General features: G+C 34.9%; 1 protein-coding gene across 2 annotated transcripts in view; it reads right to left on the bottom strand.

Moving 5' to 3' along the window:
• AGMO (alkylglycerol monooxygenase) overlaps window positions 1-15,553 on the bottom strand; it is a 308,998-nt gene extending 293,445 nt beyond the window's left edge. For both annotated transcript variants that reach the window (XM_033088864.1, XM_033088863.1), the window contains exons 1-3: window positions 15,266-15,553; window positions 13,740-13,870; window positions 3,563-3,714 (exon numbers count right to left, since the gene is read on the bottom strand). In XM_033088864.1, coding sequence (XP_032944755.1) covers window positions 3,563-3,714; window positions 13,740-13,870; window positions 15,266-15,391 — 409 coding nt within the window. In that variant the 5' untranslated portion in view covers window positions 15,392-15,553. The remainder of the gene's footprint in view (window positions 1-3,562; window positions 3,715-13,739; window positions 13,871-15,265) is intronic.
• Window positions 15,554-21,007: the final 5,454 nt, after the last annotated feature.

Here is a 21,007-nt window from a genome sequence, read left to right as displayed (position 1 = left end):
AATTCGAATAAGGAAAATTTAATATAAAGCATTATCAACTAGCAAAAAAGGTGGTTAACTACCTAAAGAGGTCCATAAGGAGTGGTTTAGGGGTACACAAGTAGCACCTGCAGACCACAGCTATCGCCTGTAGAGCAGAAGAAGAGGGAATGAGGCAGGAAGTTATGCATGCAGAAGAGCCCCTCACTCCCAGTCAGACCTCTTTGGAGAGGTGTGACTCCCACAGTCATTTTGCTGGTGAAAGAGTTACTTGCTAGAGTGTGTAGGCCCCAGAGCCTGAGGATTACAGGTAGTCCTTGGGTGTTCTCTCCAGGAAGGCCCAGGATCTTATGAGAAGGCTTAGGCTACAGTTTAGCCATAAGGCAAACGCTATCACGTTTCCCGCACGTGGAAAGCAGCCCTCTGGAAAATGGAAGCAATGTCCGTTTCTGCTGTTCTGGCTTTGTAGGATCCCTCCAGTCCCTGAAACTGGCCACGCCTAACATCAAGTCAGGTGGCAAAGGAGAAACATCACTAGTATCCACTTCTGGTAACCAAGAAATATCAAAAAAGCATTTGAAGAAGAGAGGCCTTAAAACTCATAATTAGCTTGCTGTTACTTCCACCATTGTTGGTTGTGGAAATTGATAAAGGTGAGATCTGTGGAAGATCAGATATGTATGCTTATAGTAACAACTATTTCTTGGTTCTTATTTCTAAATCTGGTTACCTATTATATCATTCTGACCTCAAATTATTTACTAAGAAATCATCCTGGTGGCATTATTTACCAACGTAGCTTTTTATTGAGATATAGATAAAGTACTTAAACTTTAAGTGCACAACTCAATAATTTTTTACAACAATATACACTCATATAACTGCCAACCAATACCAGATAATAAAGTCTATTACCAGCACCCTGGAAGCCTAATTCTTGCTCTTGCAAATCAATAATCATTTATATTTTAAAGATTCCCTTAAAAATCTTTACTCCTTATCTTACATATTTAGTATGACTAATAGAAACTACAAAGAAAAATAATAATGCATCCTTTTGTAATGGAAACTAGGCAGGCAAGAAACTACTGTTAAAGACCTATTTAATTTTATCATTCTATATTTCTTTCTAAAGTTGTCCAATCATTGTCAACAGAAATGATTTCTTCTTTCTGTGTGAGTTGATGATAATTAGCAATTTCTCATTATTTCAGAGGAAAAAGGATTGAAATGTAAAGAACACATACAGCCTCGAATATCCTCCTGCACTTTTTCATAGAAATAGAGATGGAATTCCAGTTTTTGAGAATAAATTATTTTCCACTAATACCAAACAGTCCCCTTAATTTGAGAAAATTCTACATGTGTGCAAAGTAACAACAGAAACAACAAATGCCTAGCTATAATTTGGGTTACTAAGAAAGTTCAATACACGCAAAAACAAAATTTTCAGTATATAATATACTGTTTTCTTCAAAACACATAGAAATTAATACATTAACAAATATAGAACATATTTTTGCTATCTCATTTTATTGCAAATAGTGAAAGGAAAGTAACACATTAAATAGGAAAAGCAGAGTTTTTCCTGATATTTTAAGACAACATTTGGATTTTAGAACTGTTCAAACTCTTCGGTTGAATAAATTTAACCAATTAACCAGTATGAGCTCAGTAATCCAAGAGGCTCGAGAAATTTGATATTATAAGTTTTTCCTTATTCCCACGTATTAGTAAGTTTCTGAAACTCTATTTTAATATTTTACATTATTATCATATAGAATTTAAAAATTGTCATTTTGAAGTTTGACACATTCAACTACATAATTTATTTTTTTCCTACTAGCTTTCCATCACAAGTCAAAAGTCTTTGAACTTATGATTAGGCCTCATAGCCTGAAGGTGGTGAGTGTTTTTCCAGAAGGTTTTCAGATTTTTTTTTTTAAATGCCTGCCTCCACTGGACTCCGTTCAATTTTTTCTAATGGGAAGCATACTTTAAAAAGCCTTGATTTCATGTTTTTAATATATTATTTTACTTTATTGCTCTTCCCTGAGAGCACTTACAATCAACTTATTTTTAAAAGTTTTATATTTGGTAATATTTTGTTGGTTCTTTGTTTCCTGTTATAATGGGCTTTCAAAAATTAAACGAATTTGCAGATTTCCCAAACAAACACATCCGTACAGGACAGTGTGATACTAGAAGGTTCCTGAAATTAAGTAATACAATGTAAATGCTTTCTGCATTACCCATTTGCTGCATAGAAAGTGAGGAAGATTGCCAATGGATTCATTTTAAGGAGGAAACTACTATTTTGAAATAAAATACAAAGTTTACTACATAGAACATATTTTATTCTTAATTATGTTCAATTTGGGAGTATCCTCTTGCATTTATATACAAGGAAATGATGTCAAGAGCTGACTTATTATTTTTAAATACAAAGGTTATCACACACAAATTACTTTTTCTAGTTTGTATGTTCACTTCAAATCATTTTAATGAATGAGCACTGTATAGTTTCATGAAATGTACATGTATAAAATGTACAAAAAATAATGCTGTATTTAACATTTAGCCACCTTAAGTGTAACGGCTGTGGATGCTACTCCTACTTCCTTCATCCTCACTGAGGAAGGATATTTGGTCACACTTACTCCCACACACACAGCTCAGTTATTCACCCTGATCTCGGGCATCTTCTTTCCATCTCCCATCTATATTTTTATTATTATTCCAGGTTTCTTCCTCTTCCTTCCTTCCTCCCCACCCACTCAAACCAACCACCCACTGAAATCCTGAGTTCTGCTCTTCAATAGTTTTTCACAATTAGCACTTTTCCCCATTTCCCTTCAGAAATACTTTTGCATGCCTTATTCCTCCTTAGAGATCACTTGCTCACCTCAGTTCTACAATCATTCTCCAACCTCTACTTGTCCCTACAGAGGTTTAGACAGTTTCCTGCTCTTCCATGTCCTTTTCTATACCAAAATATTTCTTTAGAAGGTGCAGCCAAGAATCCCAAAAAAGTAAATTCTGAGAACCAGTGCAGTGACAGGGCTTTGAATTAGATGAAAAATTTTACAAAGCTATGGTAATGCTGAAGTGCAGTATGCTTAGTGCCTAACTGACCACATTTCCATTTGTAATGTGGAAGTGCTGCCAAGAACTTGAATCAAGCTTACGTATAACAGCACTCGTTACCTAGGATTCTATGCTATTACAGAGCTCTTCTGATTGACTCTTGATCATTGGGATGTGAAGTTTAATATTGTTTACAAGTGTCTGTAGACTAGCAAGCATGGAAGGCAATACAGTAAAAAGTAATATGATAGCCATCAGTTCCTAAACATCTTTTGTAATAAATTAGATAAGAGATGTGAAAATGCACCTCTAATATTTTCACTTTTTAACTTCTATTATTTTCATTTAATTTGCAATACTAAAATTGTGTTATTAACCTTTGTATTCTGTAAAATAGTGTGTTAATCATCTACTCAATAAATATTTACCAAATAGCAGCCATGTGTCAAACACAGTTAAACATAAATTATCAATACAGCCTTGATTTGCAGCTTACCATGGGCCATGCGATGGAACCAATAGTAGCCAAAGTCAACTCCTAAGAAGGTCAAATACCAAGTCCATGGAGAATCCCAGGGTAAGCTGATGAGCCTGTAGTTCTCCCAGACATAAATGTAACTGGTAATTTCAATGCTCCTGAAAAACAATCTGGAAAAACAAAATCCACAAGCAATGATTATACTACATTTTAGATGTAACATTATGCTAAAGCATTTCACATAACATTTAAAATTTAATATATTCATGTATAATAGTAAAATCCTTCTGCCCTTTGTTGCTTTTTACTACTCCATCATGCCTTTTAAAAGGCCCTATCTTCTTGGTATCAAAATGATTCACATAATATTTCCTTTTGTTTCATAGGTATTTGTTTCATGAATGCCACCTGTTTGCACTCTCAATTTCATGGAATTTAGGGTGCCATTCTTGTTTTTATGTCCCTTAACATGCTTTTCACGGAACCCATACAACATAAATATGACAAAATTACAACTTACTTTCTGTGATTGTCCTTTCTAAATCTTAATGATGTCAAAGAACACACTAGGAATGCTTTTTAAAAGAAGTATAACTAGGTAGAAAATTACAATTAGCATATTTTAAAAGGGGACTGCAAATTGCCTACTGTCTTAAAAGATGTTACCCCATAACATTTGCCTTTAGATTGAAGTTGCTTCTGGCGAACTATTCTCTCTTTCTCTCTGCTTTTGCGCTCTCTCTCTCTCTCTCTCTCTCTCTCTCTCTCTCTCTCTCTCTCTCTCTCTCTCATACACAAACTTTTGATGTTTTTAGATGTTATTCTTAGGATTACAAATTGAATAATAGCATTTCAATATTTTTATAGCAATATAAACTACAGCTCTCAAGATAATAAGGGAATAATATCCCCCTAGAAATAAAGTATACAAACCTAGTTAAAATAAACAATTGTTTTTAAAACCCAGGCAATAGAATGTGTCTTGCCACCCCTTGTACCAACTTTCTATAATTCTTATTTCAAGAACTTTCAAAAACTTTCAAAAGTTACACAAATTATGCTTCAATTTTATAAAGTGTGGTATTTTTTCTTTAAATTTTCTGTGATCAAATTTAAGATCAGGCTCAAGATAATTGTTCTTTTTATTACCTTAATAAATTTGATTGGAGTGACTTTTTCTTTTATAATTATCATTAATAATATGTAAAATGAATTGATAATTCTACTTAATAAAGATGTATTGATAAACCATTAATAAGTGAGGAAATTCATAAATATTCTAATTTTAAATAAAAGTTGAAGAAGCAGCTTAAATAAGTATATTGTTTAAATTTATCATTTTAATAGTAATTCCCTTTACATGGTCAGCTTTCATGAGTTAGCATGTTACTAGGTCTTTTGGAGACCCAGGCCTTTAATTTTAATGTAATTTGATTTAATTATAATATGAATTTATTATTTAATAACTATAAAAGTCTTATATTTTGAACACTTCAAGTTACTATTTAATCTGTGAAATAAAAATGTAGGCTACTTTAACAACAACATTAATATAAATAACTAACAGAAATGCCAAGTGCCTACACTTTTGAAAAGGACTACACATCATCAAATCTTAAAACCCAATTTTCAATTTGAGATTACTGTTGGTTGGTAAATTTCACTCTGTATGTAGAGGGCAGGAAATGACCTAAGAAAGAGAAACCACTTCAGATTGGTAAACGGCATGTTTAATAAACAAGAGAAGTTACACAGGAAGTTTGTCTTGGGCGACTCCAAGACCAACATTTCTGCCCACCCCACGACTGCCCTCCCTCACCAAGAATCTTTAGTTTAGGCAGGCATACCTTGGAAATATTGTGGGTTGCATGCCACACTACCACAATAAAGCGAGTCATAACCTTTTTGCTGCTGGAGGGTCTTGCCTTAAATTTGCGACAAACGCAATACTAATGAAGCGCAATAAAGTGACGTGCAATAAAACAAGGTATGCCTGTGCAGAGGCCTTAACTAGGTTCAGTCGTGTATTTAATTCAGGTGGTCTCAACAAGACATTAACTCTCTCAAGGCTACATCCCCGAAACAGCTTCCAGTGTGGGAATGGTGTGCAGAACATATATTCTAAGGATGGGGATCAGGGTAAGGAGCCTTTCATTGCCAGGGTCCAGTTCCTGGGCAAATCAGCATTGCCTTCAATGACCTCCTTCAACAATTATATGGCTGGGAAGAGCATTTTTGTCCCTGAGTGTCCGTCCTTGATCCGAAGGAATCTGCTTGCCCAGAACTCCTGTCTCAACGTGGGCCATGCTCTGGAAACCGGAGAATCCCATGCTAAAGTGTTCCAAGCTGATTTGTAGCTCTTGCATGAGCCTCTTTCCTGGTCGAGTCCTTCAGAAAGCTGACCTGTGCATGTGTGTAAACTCCTGGATGTTACGCAGTAGTCAGGCATGTCTATTTTTGGACTAGTATACAGAGCTTGAACAAGCAGTCTGGGATGTCTGCACACATGTGCAGAAGGTCCCTCATGACACAGGACAGGACATGGGACAGGGGCTCCCACATTGTTCTGGAATGCTGAGGAATCCAAGAATCTAAATTTAAAATTCATCTTCCCAGTATCTATTGATGGGCACTTAAATAGCTTCCATATTTGGCTGTTGTAAATAGTGCTGCAGGGAATGTAGGGGTGCACTTATCTTTTGGAATTAGTGTTTTGGGTTTATTTGGATAAATACCCAGAAGTGGAATATAAGGTAGTTCTACTTTTAATTTTTTGATGCATCTCTACACTATTTCCTATAGGGAACATGGTAATGACTAAGTATAGTTCCAGGCGGGTACTAAACTAATGGGGGCGGAGGTGGATCACTTCATAAATTATATAAATGTCTCACCACTATGCTATTCACCAGAAACTAATATAAAATAATTTGTATGTCAACTGTCATTGAAAAATAAAAATAATTAGAAATAAATAAATATTTTCTTCCAATTTGTTATCCAGGTTATTTATTAAAGTAGGCAGATAGAACAAATTTTGTTTTAATGCATGTTAGCTTGGTTGGTGACTTGTATAAATATGTAGACTAGGGCTTCTCAAGCATCCTTATTAATATTTGGACAAAAGGATATTTTTGTAGGGTTCTTTCCTATGGAAACTGTTACTCAAATTATGAAATCTTAAAATTGTTCCCTATTAGAGGGTTAGCCATAGAGGGTTAGCCATATAAAATTCAACTTTTAAGTAAGAAAACATGATAAATAATATGAATTTTATGTGGTTAAGCCTAATAATTTCTCTAAAACGAGGATTCTAAATCTTGACCCTATTGCCTCTTGGGCCAGATAATTCTTTGTTGCAAGGGCCTGTCCTGTGAATTGTAGAATATTCAGCAGCATACCAGGACTCTATTTATCAGATATCAGTAGCATAGTCCTCTAACCACGTTGTGACAACAAAAGGTCCAACTATCTCCTGAGGGGAAAAATTGTCTCTGTCAATAATCCTAAAAAAAGTGTGATCTGGAAAGAAAATTAAAATTTGGAAAATGAAACAGAAAATTGAAATAATCTATAGCTTTTTATATAAGCTTTAGTACATGTTGTCAAAACAGACCCATTCAAGGAATAATTCAATCATTCGATAAATTCATGTTGAGAACCTACTAGGTTACCAGGGACAGCCCAAGACAGGGAGAGGACACGTTGGCAAACAGGGCAAACATAATCAATTACCTGCCTCATCAATGTCTCATCAGTTCAGTATCTTTTACTAACGTTGCTCTCTTTCTTGTCATTTCCAGTGACAACTGAAATAGGTTTTAAGATACCAAGACTTCAAGAAAAGAAAGAGGGTCCCTGGAAAACATCCGTGTGTAAAACAAAGAGACCCTGCCTGCAATTGAAATACTTTTTTATTTCCTGTTCAGGTGCCAGTACTTGAGCAGACACCCAATTTATTACTTTGTCAACTTACTTATTAGGCTTGACACAAATCGAGCTGAAATACGCCTGACACACTACGGTCCAGGCTTTTTTTCTTTCTTTCTTTCTTTTTTTTTTCTTTTCACACTTTAGCACGAAGCCAAACTTTCCTCAAGGGGAAGGGGAAGAGGGGAGAAGCTGTGGGAGTTAAATTCCCTGCTTTCTATCAGCAAGATGAATACGATCTTCTTCCATCATAAATGGGAAAAAACAGCCACGGGCTGCCCACAACTAAAAACAATTCAGCAAAAGGATACAGCTGGGAAATGATTATCAAGCTCTGGAAAACCCTTGATTGCAGGAAATAGCACCTACATTTTCAAAAATGTTCCCACCAGACCTTGAATCATAAACCAAAGCTCCTTCCTCTTTCTCTTCCAAATTCCTTGGTCTTCTCCCAGCCCCATCCCCCAGCATATGACTGTGTACTCTGGAATTCAAACTTCAACTCTGTAAACCCCATCCTGTGGGAAGTGACATATGTAATGTGTATGCAAATAGTGAGCTTACTGTATCACGTGGAGATCGAATATGGGGTAATATAGGGGCTTTAATAACTAACTACTAGATCCCTTTTACTCATTATGTTTGAATGCAAGACCAAAAAATAATAATAATCTAAATATATGGAGGCATTAGAATCCTCTAATCAATAATCCTCTGTATATAGAGAGGCTTTCCTTCCATTGTCCTACTTTCTTTATAAATTCCCCCTAAATAGCTATTTTCTCTTGGGTCTTAGGTATGTTTTTTGGCAAATGAAAAGTAGCTAATTCTTTATGTGTTTATCTAACATGTTTATATAACATATTTTCTCAACACTAGAAATTTATCCTGTCAATATTCAGTTATTATACTATAAAATCTGGTAAGGCACTAAATTGGTATTCCAGTATGATCCTGGATTTATTTAAGAGATAAAGTTAATCTATAATGTTGAGATCTTAAAATAATAAATTAGAAGAAATATTATCTGGGGATGGAGCTTACAAATTAAAGCTAATTAGTTTAAAAAGTCATCTCAATTTGAATATACCTATCATCCAAAATGGAAAGGTAATGTTGGGCATATCATTCACCCTTTCAATATTTCAGGGCTAATTTAAGATAAGAGAGCATTATTCTGAATGGACTCTAAAATTATCCAGCTCTTAAGTACTCACATGCTTTAATCGAACAAATGAAATTTGATGTAATGCTCTCATTACAAACTGCTAAAATTTCAAAGCAACTTACTTTTTATTTTTTTATTTTATTTATTTATTTGTTTTTTTCAAAGCAACTTTCAACATTATGAATTATGTACCCAGTAGTCACAGACATCTGCTAATTTCTACTATTTCACAACTGTCATTAGAGCTGTGTGTGCTGTCTGATTTGGCCGGACTGTGCAAAATTGAAGAATATAAATTAGATATTTTTATTTCTAATAATCTTATCCCATAAATCAGAAAATAAATCAATACTTAAGTGGGATCATTCTAAATATTCTTCTAAACTTCAGGAAGTTATAATTAAATATAAATATATTTGTATAATGTGTATTGACTTTTCCAAGAATTTTTGCTATTTATTTCAAAATCTCTTAAACCTTAAACTCTGCACTGTTTATCTATAAAGATACTGCCACTATTGCTCCATCTAGTGGAATATTAATTTTTGCTCAGTAATAACAAAATACATTATACAATCTCTACCTTCCGCAGACAGATAAAATTTGTACTGCTATTACTTACTGTGAAATGCCATTGTATGTATAAAACATTTGTTTTATTTTATTACATTTTACTACAAGCACAAAACCGTAGACTTTTGTAAACACAGTGTATGTAGATTGGGAAGAAGTAAATTTGCTATGTTGTTTACTTTGCAAGAAATAAGTTTACTTCAAGTAACTTAATTACTCTATTGAATAAGCACCCAGATGCAGACTAATAAGCACAAGGAAGTTTGCATTCATGAGAGAAGTGTGTTCTCACAGCAATCTCTGAAGTTACATAATTAATAACAAAGTCTATTTGTAAGGTTTCTAAGGTAAAAGTTCAGAGGCAATGAGGCATTTTCCCTAGCAAATATAATTAACAAACCAGCAAGATATTAAAATTTATTTTCTTCAAATGGGGTGTTCTTTGAATTATTTTCTAAGTTACTAAATGCTACTATTAATAATAAAATAATATTATTAACACTACACAATGTATTTATCTCTTATTTTGGACAATGAATAACTGTTTATTAAAGTCATCATCCAAAATTACAGGCACTTATTTGTCAGAAGTCTGATGTTGCCTAAGGCAGAATTACCTCTGATACTGAAGTCTAGTATTAAAAACCCAGTATACAATTTTTCTTTATTCTCCAGTCACACCCCAAGGAGTAAAAAGTATTTCAAAGAAGTTTAATTTCCTCCTCTTTAAATTTTTTTTTTTGAAACTTTCTTGTCAGGAATGGAAAATTCCATGGCAGTCATGGCCAGTAAAACTGTGCATATGTACGGCTGAACACTACAGAGCTAACTCCATAGTGAAATTTGGCAGTGACCCATATGTATTAAAAGTGGAGTGTCCCCAACTTATTTGAAAATTTACCTACTTAAATTATCCCTCCAACCTATTGCAATTTGATTTATAATCTGCTGTTTCAACAGAATAAATGAACCCATTAAAAACAAACATACTGTAGATATTTATATCGGGAATAAAATTTCTCTGGGGAGGATGCAATTTATGGAAGCAGAAACATTGGAAGGAAGTAACAAATTGAGGTCCCGGTTTTCTAATGAAGGATTGGAAATTGAGTTCTGCTTAAACAAGCAGAAAAAAAAAAGTGATTATTTTTCACTCGTTAGCATTTAAGTCAGTAGCAGACTATTTCACAAGTTTTAGAAAGATTTTATTAAAGAAAATAGATTTAGTAAAAAATGTTGTATGTTTAATTTTTTATAGTCACATATGCAAGTAATTGGTAGAAAGGCAGATTATCTGCATGTGATACACTGCATTTAACTATGATTAAATAGAAATATCTGTCTATAACTTCAAGACTAGATTTTGACTAGGAGGGCTGCCTACTGGATTCCAGAAGAGCAAAACAGATGCAGGCCTCCCCAGAATCTGGTTCTTAGGACAGATGGACTTTTATTATACATGATGGTCTGTTCGACAGCCTTGTAAACAAGATATAATCTTGTCTGTGATTAATATTTTCCCTTACATAAAGATTTGAAAGATACAGCATGTAGTTTTTTCTATCAATATGGTACGTATGCTATTAATCTTCAGGATATTTCAAATTTTATGTAATAATAAAATTGAGATCCTCAGATAAACATTGTTTTTCCTCGGTGTGCATACACCATTTCCATTACATGAATGGCAAAGTGGAAAAACATGTTTAGGGTTTCACTTTGAATTCCACAGCTTCTTTTGTCTATTTACGTGGTTGCTCACAAACGAATTAACAAACGGTATACTACCATTTTTCTCGCAGTCATGTATTTTAAGGATGGCAAAGCCCCGTTGCTCCTGTAGAAAATGAAATTAGTCCCTCGGAGAGGATATGATCAGTGCCGTGTTAATCTAACCTTCAGCTGTTAATGATTTGCACAAGGATTCCCCTTGATGCTTCGGCTTCAACTGAAATATTGTTTTTAAGCGTTTCTGTTAAACGCCTCTTCTCGTCTTTTGTCGAGGGATTGAATGGAATGGATCCTGAGTATCAGCTTTCCTTCTCTGCTTACATCTTTTTTCTTTTAATGACAACAAAATAAACAACAATATTTTTTTAAATTTCATTTTCAGATCATTTGGTTTGCTGAGCTTTTAGATAAAAGGGCTATAAAAAGTAAAATCTGTTGCAAAACTTACAAAATTAAACACATTTCATAATTTAGAAATGCTGTTCACACATATAAGAACAAAAAAGAAGCCATTTGCTGTTACCATTCAAAATACAACTATAGAAAAATATGCTCCAAATTCAAGTTCGCAACCTTTCACCTTTCTTTCAAAGGGCACCAGAGTTAACAGCTTGTGTTAGCTTAAGGAGTGTTATAGTAGTGGGGTGTGAAGGAAAAGAACTGCTGTTCTCTCTCTCCCTCCTTCCCTCCTTCTCACCCTCCTTCTCCCCATCTTCGTTATGCTTTGGGGGTTTGTTTTCAACAAAAATACATTTCTGATTCTTGCACATACTGTTATAACTGTACCTTTTAAAAATCACACTGCTGAACAGAAATATAGTACTGAGGATAAAGATTATATTTCTAGTAGTTAATATAGAAGAACAATCAAATTTCATTTTTGACCAAAGTCCAACTTGAAAAAGCAAAAGAAATGCTGAAGCACTATTCCATTAATGTCTCCCTGAGTTTTGAATAAATCCATTTCAACTCAACAAAATTTGAGATCCATAATTGCACTTGCAGGGCACTTCTCAATTATCAACTTATTTTTACAGTTCATCAGTTATCTAATTTAGATAAACCTATACACTTAACTTTCTCAGAAAGAACTACAATAACCAAGTGGGTATTTTTCAATAGCAAATCTACCTATCCCTTGAGTATGTTGAATGTATTTCTTATTCCATTCTGTTCAAAGGAGATATGAAATAGAGGAAATTATTCATAATTGTAAATTCTTATTTAGAATATTCTGGTAATTAACTACAAATACCTTGAGATATTATCCTCTGATTCTGAAAGCAATGTACAACCATACATGCAATTTTTCAGAGAGTAATTGTTATTATAATTATTATGATTATCAGTTTTATTACTTCACGCCTATTAACCTATCTTATTCATAGTAACATTTATAAAATAAATTTTACTTTTAGGTTTACTTCCTAACTAAACAATTTTATGCAATTGTATGAAATTATTTTACCTTTTCTCAGATATATTTAAGTTTTCATTTTATTATTATTATCATTTATAATTCACCTTGGTTTCCCACTGGGCGGTTCACAGAAACATTCCAAAGAAATGAGCACTGGTCAGAAGTAAAGTTCTTTAAACAGTAAAAGAAGCAATGGGTGGGAAGCAGGAATGAGAGCATTCATCAACACCGCCAAGCACATACTTCTAAGGGAATCTTCCCTCACCCTCTGCCTCTTCGGTAAATCCTCATGTACTGAAGAACCTTCCATTCACTGATTTCTCTTCTATACACATTATAATTTACGCTTTCTAAAAAGTAGTAGGTCATTTATTATTTGTTAGTGTTAGGTCTCTTCATCATCCAATTTTATTATTAACATAACACTATGAGGATATTATTATTAGTAGTAGTATTTTAAACTACCATGTACCAAACATTATTCCAGGCACAGGAGTTAATACTATGAAGAAAGATGAACACCTCTGCTCTCAAGTTGCAAGCAAGCTGGCAGGAAGGGCTGGGAGTGAAAACAGGTGAAACAATCCTATATCCGGGGTAAGCACAAGATTCCGTGGGACCATAATGAAGTGGCGTCTAATGCAGGGTGGGAAAACAAATATGATTTGCTGAAGAGTGATTCGTCAAGAGAATTCTATACCTAGACTTAAGAAATGAACCAGAGTTGGCCATATGAGTAGCTTCCCAAGCAGAGGGAAATACGTGTGATATCTGGGCAATGGCGAGAAGTAGAGTACAGAAAGAACAAATATTGCAAAAGGGGAAAGGAGAATGAAGGGTGGATAGACCAAGGCCTCCATAGATCAGAAAAGGAAATTGTACATTATCCTCAGGCCATAAGGAATCTGTAAAGAGTTTCCATTGGATTTCCATTATGGAAATGTTTGGCCACAAAGGAAATAGGACTAGATAGAGCCACACCACTTAGGGACCACCATAGTAATCCAGAGTTTTGCAGGATTTTAACTAGGGAGTGTCTGCACACCAGAATGCTACCATATATGAATTTTCCTGAGGCAAAATTAATTTTCCGATAGATACCAAGACCATAACTCAAGGCGGGGACTAGGGTAGGGTAAATGAAGCACACAGCTTGGGCACAAAATTTACGGGGGCACCAATGAGCTCAGTAATCAAGATAAATTATATTTAGAGCAGTAATTTTTAATGAATGCATAGAAAAATCCACGATAACAAAACATCAAAATGTTGAATGATAGTAACTGAATTCTTTGGAGATGTATGTGAAAAATAAACTAACTCCTTTTCCATCAAATTTGAGAATTTCAGTTTATTGCCTCAGTGTTGCTCACCTTGGAAGCTGAGACAGAACACCAGCTGATATTGATGTTAATGCATCATCCAAACGACCTGGTGGCTTCCCTTTGTGAATCCAGCTGACAACTAGTTCAAGCAGCATCAAGGAAATGAAAAATGGAGTTGCCTGGAAAGGAAATTGCAGAAAAGAGATGCTATTGTGCTCGGTATGCAATTCTTCCACATTTGCTCATTGGTCATTCCAGAAGTGGGAGGTCCAGAGTGACATCTCATAGAAGGAATAGGTATGCACCTTTCCTAGAGGACCATTTTCTCACAACAAATAAATTTGATTGTTTCAGCTGTATACTAAACAGGTGCTTCAATTCTATCATCCAGTTTGAAAATAAAATGTAAGCAGGTGCAACCGTGATAATTGCACTAAGAAAACAAGATTAGCAGTAACATGTTTCAAGTTAGACCTAAAAATTACATGTTAAAATAAGTGCAATTACCAGAAGTCTGTTATCTACATATGACTAAGCTAGACTCACTTTAAAAGTCATTCATTAAGGATGTACCACGAATCTGGATTTTTCATCTTAGAATTGCAGGGATGACAAAATTGACACTATATGAACACAGAATATTCTTCTGAGTATTTCAAAGAATAAGGTCATTTTAAATATTTGAAACATCATTCAAGTTTTATTCATTCAGCTTTAATTTTGTTTTACATAATAGGTGTTTTTAGGTTCCACTAATAATAGTATTACAATATAAAAAATAATTTATGAAGTTTTTTTCTTAAAAAAAAAAAAACCAGAAAGAAGGAGTAATACCAAATCCTGAAAAAGTTATGGGTTTCACTCATTTGAAGCTGATCATGAGTTTTAAAGTTTCCTAAATTGAACTCCCAAGAACATATTCTCTGATGTCATTTTTTTTTTTTTCTATTTCTGGTCTGAACTAGTAAGTGTTGTAGGAACATTTTGACAGGGTGGGGAACTTCAGTATTCAAGTTCTAATTCTGGATATTTCCACTTCCAATCATAGCCAGGAACCAAAAGTGAAAAGTGCCTCTAAACACTTCAGAGCTTCAAATAAAACTTGGTTCAAGTTCAAAGTTAGGAAATCAGAGTTGGACTCAGCTGTGTATCCACTCTGCAGCACTACTCTACCAAATTAAAGAGGAAATTGTTTCCTGGGAGGTGGTAGACAAGTTTACTCTTAAAAAACAAAGTTGCTACAAAGTTTACTGATGTCATATAACCATTGGACATTGAGCTTCTAAGAGCTAAATTTGTAATGCCACTGTGTCCAGGAAAACTTTTGAAAGTTTTGTCATATTCTGGAGTGACATATCAGGGGAAGATACTTAATAGAAGATGGTCAAGAATGTTGTACAGAAATTCAATTCGAGTACAAATTCTACTTTTGCTCCTTATCTTTATGAAAAGGAATTGTTTTTATTACAATTTAATAATTTGAAGCATGAAAGTGAACAAACCCCAAGGATGTCTTTAAACTTACTTCGCATTTAAGAAAAAAGCGAAAGCAGCCCCTTCCCAGAGAGTCTCACCTGTTTTACATAATCAGGCACCTCTTCTAGGGTTTGGAATGATGTTTCATTGGGCTTCATCACGTAAAACATCATGCGAATTCCCTGGGAAACTGAAACATCCTGTTGGCCCTCTGGGTTCTTCATCTCTGCCCTTGTCTGATTCCCAGCTGGAGAATATTTGTGATTCAGTGGTTGAAGCCAGAGGCTGAACAAAGAGATGTGCTTCACAGAACAAGCCCTTTGTCGGAGAACAGCGAGAAACAAAACTCCACAGAGAACTCAGCCAACAGCAGATTCTGAGCTGAGGAAAATACTGGGATCAAGAACGAGTTCAGAGTTCAGTGGGCGCTGTCCCAGAAACGGGCATGTGGGGGAGGAAAAGGGGGAATCATGCCAAAATCAAAGATAAACAGTGGAGCTTGGCTGTAGGTGGAGCTACTTACCATTAAAAAGCAAAAAACAAAAAACAACAACAAAAAAACAGACCAAAAAAATATATAAAACCTCCTTCGAAAGGGGGAGAAAAAGAGGTGTTAACAGGTGAAAGTTTAGTCTGAAAAAATGGACAGAAATTCAAGACTCAAATCACATGAAGAAAATTCATTTTTTGTTTCCCTTTTGAAATTCTCATGGTGTTCAAGTGTCCCCACAGAGTCACATACCCTGAAAAGACAGGGCGCTCTAATCTCACTTGACAAGACTAAGCTTGAAAGGCATTAAGCACTGAATCTTGTATGTCATACTGCTCTTTGCCTATATATTTTTGGATCTGTATCATGCTACCTTTTGAGTGTTAGTGAAGCAATTTAGGGGCATCTGCCTTATACATGGTCTACATTGTTTAATGGAATCTTGACTAGTCGCATCTGTATTCTGAGAATTTCGGGAAAGCATATTATTGAAAAAGCTGCCAGGATGTGACTGTGAGACCTTGTGTCTATTTACCAGGAGGAGCTTAAGTTGTTTATTTCTTCTAGGTAGACTAAAGGGCACTTGATTGCATCCCTAGTGAAAGAGTGGAGCTTCCTCGAATAGCCTCAAGGCTCCACATAGATTAACTGTAGTCATCCTGTGGCTATTATCTTAACTTTCATTTTAAAAATGTTTATGTAGATTTAGTTAAATTATTAATACACAATTGTTTTAGAAAAAAATTAGATAAGCAACAAATAAATTACTACCCAGAGTCATTATTAACATTTTGGTATATGTATAGTCAGTTCTGCTATCATGTGACATATGTGTTGTTAAAAATCATTATACTATGCAAAATTGTGCAGTAAAAACCACTGGGCTTATGATAAAAAATGGGATCAGAGTTCAAAACTCATAAACTTTGTAATGCCCCACAAAAGGAAAAAAATCAGAACCTGAAAAATGGTTTACATATGCATGTTACATAAAGGAATGATAAATACTGCAATAAATATGTTGCTTCATCTTGCAAAAGACCTGATGTTTGTTGGTAAAAGTAGGCATTGGAAGAGTTACAGATTGTGAGTTATTGTGGAGTCCTGGGAAGAGGCTTACCTGAAGTCAGACAGAAAGTTGTAAACCAGTTATGAATTCCAAGGCTCATAACATACAGGTGAATTGAGGACGCTGGTACATGTTTAAGGCATGTGCTTGTGTGTGAATTTTGTGTATTCCTAAACCTTTCAGCTTAGTTGGGTGCCATCTTTAACATTCACCTGGTGTTTCTCACACACAAGTATCGATGGCAGGCTCAAGTTATTTCCTAACATATTAATCCTATTTGGAACAAATTTGCCATTTCAAAATATTGCAAAACTGACTGTACTTTCAGATGGTTCCCATTCTAAATGAATACATGTAGGCATACATATTTAATAAAAGTGATCAGATTAGGCACAGTGTTTTATTACCTGCTTTTTAATTTTTTTGGAATTACATAAGTAATGCATTATGGAAGAAAAAAATTCAAACATAGTGGTATATAAAGTAAAAAGTAGCAGTACCCCTTTCTTTCAACACACACACACATATTCTTCCCTTCAACTTCACAAGAACAATTTGTCCTAGTGGGTATTTTTGCATGTCTATTTTTCCTACAAAGTTTAATTGTTATTATCATTATTATTGCCATCAGGTAAATGCATTTATACATACACACATTGTTTGATTTTTCTGGTAACAGACTATATTAAACAGAAGATGTAGCAACTTTCCTCCTTAGAGCCAACAACTTACCAGGAACATTCTTCCACTCTGTGTATGGTTATACAGCATTTTTTTTTTTTTTACTGGCTGCAGAGGTGTGTATGTATTCCAAGCAGGAAAACACAGTCATTTTAAGTGTTTCAAGTAGCGGAAATTTAATACAAAGAATTAATTACAGAGATGATGCAAGAGGTAAAAACCAAGTGGGGACAAAGAGGCAATCTAGAGATGAATGTCAAAGGGAAACCACTAGCATCCTTAAGCTATAAGGACAAAAGGAGGAGGCTGTGTGAGTAGAGCTTAGGGGCTGGGTCACCCAGGGAAAGTTAGAACCACAATGGGCCTGTCTAGCATAAGCAGAGAGTGACTGGAAAAAAAATTACTGTGGCTTCTCCCTTCCTGCCAACCAATCTCCCAACCAATCTCTCATTGGCCTAACTGAGTCAAAAGCCGGGTGAAAGAGATGCCTAGGAAACAAAGTCTGAGCGGCCAGCCCTTGGAATGGGGGGATGGATCTGAGGAAAAAGTCAACTATGAACCATCGCACCATCGTAACTTAACTGTTTCTCCATTGTTGTAAAATTAAGTGTTGTCGTCCAGTTCAAATTAATAAATATAATGCATCAATGGATATCATGGCATAAACATGTAGATTTGTGCACATTTTTGCATTAAACAGATTCCTCAGCATGGATTATGTTGTTGAAGTCTATGTAAAATTTACGCTTTGAAATTGCTGCCAAATCCACCTGGAAAATTGACTTTCACTCTTGCTAACATTGGCTGCTATCTATCTTTTACAGTTGTTAGCCAGTTGATTGGTTTAAAATGTCATCTTGTTTTAATTTGCATTTCCCTAGTGATTTTGCTAGTCATTTCATTACATTTATTAGCCATTTGTTTTTCTTGTGATTTATTTTAAAATATATCTTGCACAATATAATATAATATAATTTTATTATATTCTTTCTGTATTGATTTATAAGCTATTTGCATTCTATATCTTACATATTTTCCTCATGTAAATGGCAAATATTCTCTGTCTTTATTTTCTTTTAATTTTGTTACCTGTATGTTATCGTTCAGCAGTTACAACTTTTTGTGTGCTATTATCTTTTATTTTATTACCTCTTCCTTTGGGTCTTGCTTATGAATATTTTCCTCACCAGAATTCTATAAAAGAATCTATGTTTTCTTCTAGAACGTTTACAGAATTTTTTAGTTGTTGTCATTCCTTTCGTCATCTGGAATTTATTTTGTATATCATATTAAGTCATTATTTCATTCTATACCTTCCTTAGCAGCCCTTGGATGGATATCACAGCTCTGCCCAAACCATCAGTTAGAGTCAGTACTTTTAACACTAGTCTTTTACATATCTGGACGGTTTCCAGGCTCCCCACTCAGTTCCACTGACACGTCTATTCTTGTGCTGGCACCATGTTGACTTAATTATTGTATTATCATAATACATTCTGGTAACTTGTAGAATACTTTCTCATTTATGAATTTTATTTTTCAAAAATCTTAAGCTATTTTTTTTACATTTACTCTAATGGATCTATTTAGATTAAACGTAAAGAATTCTATTGGCATTTTAACTGGTCCTCCATTACATTCATGGATTGATTTGGAATAATTGACATAATGGGCACTCAATAAACTGGTCTGGGACAAATAAATGTATACACTACACTCATTTAAACTTAGTCCTGTATTTAAACGATGCCAATGCTCACTACTCATGCTTATATTTCTTATTTTCTCCATTCTTCTTGTATTTTTTTGTTCTGATGTAAATTACAAAGTAATCTTTCCTTTATTCTCAGAAGGGTACATATATAATTACATATATTACTATAATTTTTTCATATATATATATATATATATATACGCAGAATAACTTGGCTAAATATAAAATCTCTCATTCAAAAATTGATCCCCTCAAAATTCAACAATGATAAAACTCTTTGGCAGGAAATCTGTCAGGTGAAGCCATGATGTAAAGAACAGGTGGCTTTAAACCTATGCCTGAGTTAGAAAGAGGAAAAGACCAAGATAGTTCCAGGTGCCTTTCTGTCCAAATATCTATGTCAAATCTCTGTCCAAAGCTTCCTAGTCACTGGGGCCCTGCTTGCAGTCCCTTGTTTTATCTAATTAAAGTGGAAATGTTTGGGGAGAGCCAGATATGAGTGACGAGCATCCCTCAAGAATGCAAGACATGAAAGCTGGCTATTCAGTGTTCCCATTTGCGAATAAATCACACAAAAAGATTTCAGAAGCTTTTTGCATTGAAAAAGCATAAAAAAAAACCAAGTGATTGGAAATCTCTAGGGATATTGATAACTGTACATTCAGGAAAGAAAAATAATAGCAATTTGAACAGGGAAAGTTTAATACAAAGAATTGTCAGTTACAACAGGGAATTGGAGTGATGAAGTGATAAAAATTAAGGGAACTCTAAAGAATATAGGAATAGCAGCTATAAGGAGCAGCCACTGTCCTCAGGACTGGACTGAGGAATGTGCTGGAAATCACGTTAGAGGAGGTAATTGAAAGGACATGACCTCCAGTTGACCCAGAAGCTGGACCCCGGCCATTGGAGGCTCATCACCTCCTCCCCTGTCGTTGGTATATAAGTTCTGCCTATCGTTCCAATAGCCTAAGCTGTTTTCAAGGACACAGCCTTGAGAGAGCAATGTGTTGTTGATGTGGCTGAACCCAGTTAAGGTCTCTATATAAACTTTCAATATTCAAGTGGGTGGGTGTGGAGATCTAATCTTGCAGCCTCCTACGACAAGCCTTGTATATAAGTTCCCTTGATTATTTAACCCGCCACCTACCAATTTGGACTGGTCTGCCTCTGTCTTCAGTCTTTCCTTGCAGTCTGCATATGAGGGCCAGTTTCAGATTTCACCCAGGAAGCTCCTGAGATTTTTGAACCAACAAATCAGCCCTCTAAGATAGATGACGGAGAAAACTGTTCACCAGGACAAGGAGGTACTTCCCTACAAAACCACCTGAGAGGGTGAAGCAGCTGACTGCCAAGCACTGCAGGCACTGGGCCCTGGAAAATCCCCCGGCGCTGTAGGACAGTGCCAAGTAAGCACGTGGGAACCAGAGAGGAAAACGCTTTCCTTTAACAATGACTGTCCAGGTCTCACTCCTGACACAGCTTAACATCATGTCAGCTATCATAGGAAAAATATTTAAAGGACTCTGATCCATTCTCACAGATCAATCAACAAAGTATGAATTTGGAGATGAGAAGCAATACATTTATAACTAACACAGGACATAGCACTCTTTGGTAATCATAAAAAGTCTTCTGTGTCATAGACTTTAATGCATGTGATACTGAGTCTCACTGTTTACAAAATGCTAAATCATGTAGAAACAGTTTTCTAGGGGGCGCTCATAAAATATTTCTGTGCCCTTGAAATTTTAATCATCTTGGTGTGTTATTTCTTTGGTAGGAATATGTTGAAGAGGTAGTCCTCTTTAAACCTCAAATTTTAATCTTCCTGTGCTTAAGGAAATTTCCTGCTATTGTATTTTTTCTTACTATTTCTGCTTTAT

The sequence above is a fragment of the Rhinolophus ferrumequinum genome, chromosome 20 (genome assembly GCF_004115265.2).
Source record: "Rhinolophus ferrumequinum isolate MPI-CBG mRhiFer1 chromosome 20, mRhiFer1_v1.p, whole genome shotgun sequence".
Lineage (NCBI taxonomy): Eukaryota > Metazoa > Chordata > Mammalia > Chiroptera > Rhinolophidae > Rhinolophus > Rhinolophus ferrumequinum.
The sequence above is the reverse complement of the archived record's forward strand: the minus strand, read 5'-3'. Positions and strand labels throughout refer to the sequence as shown.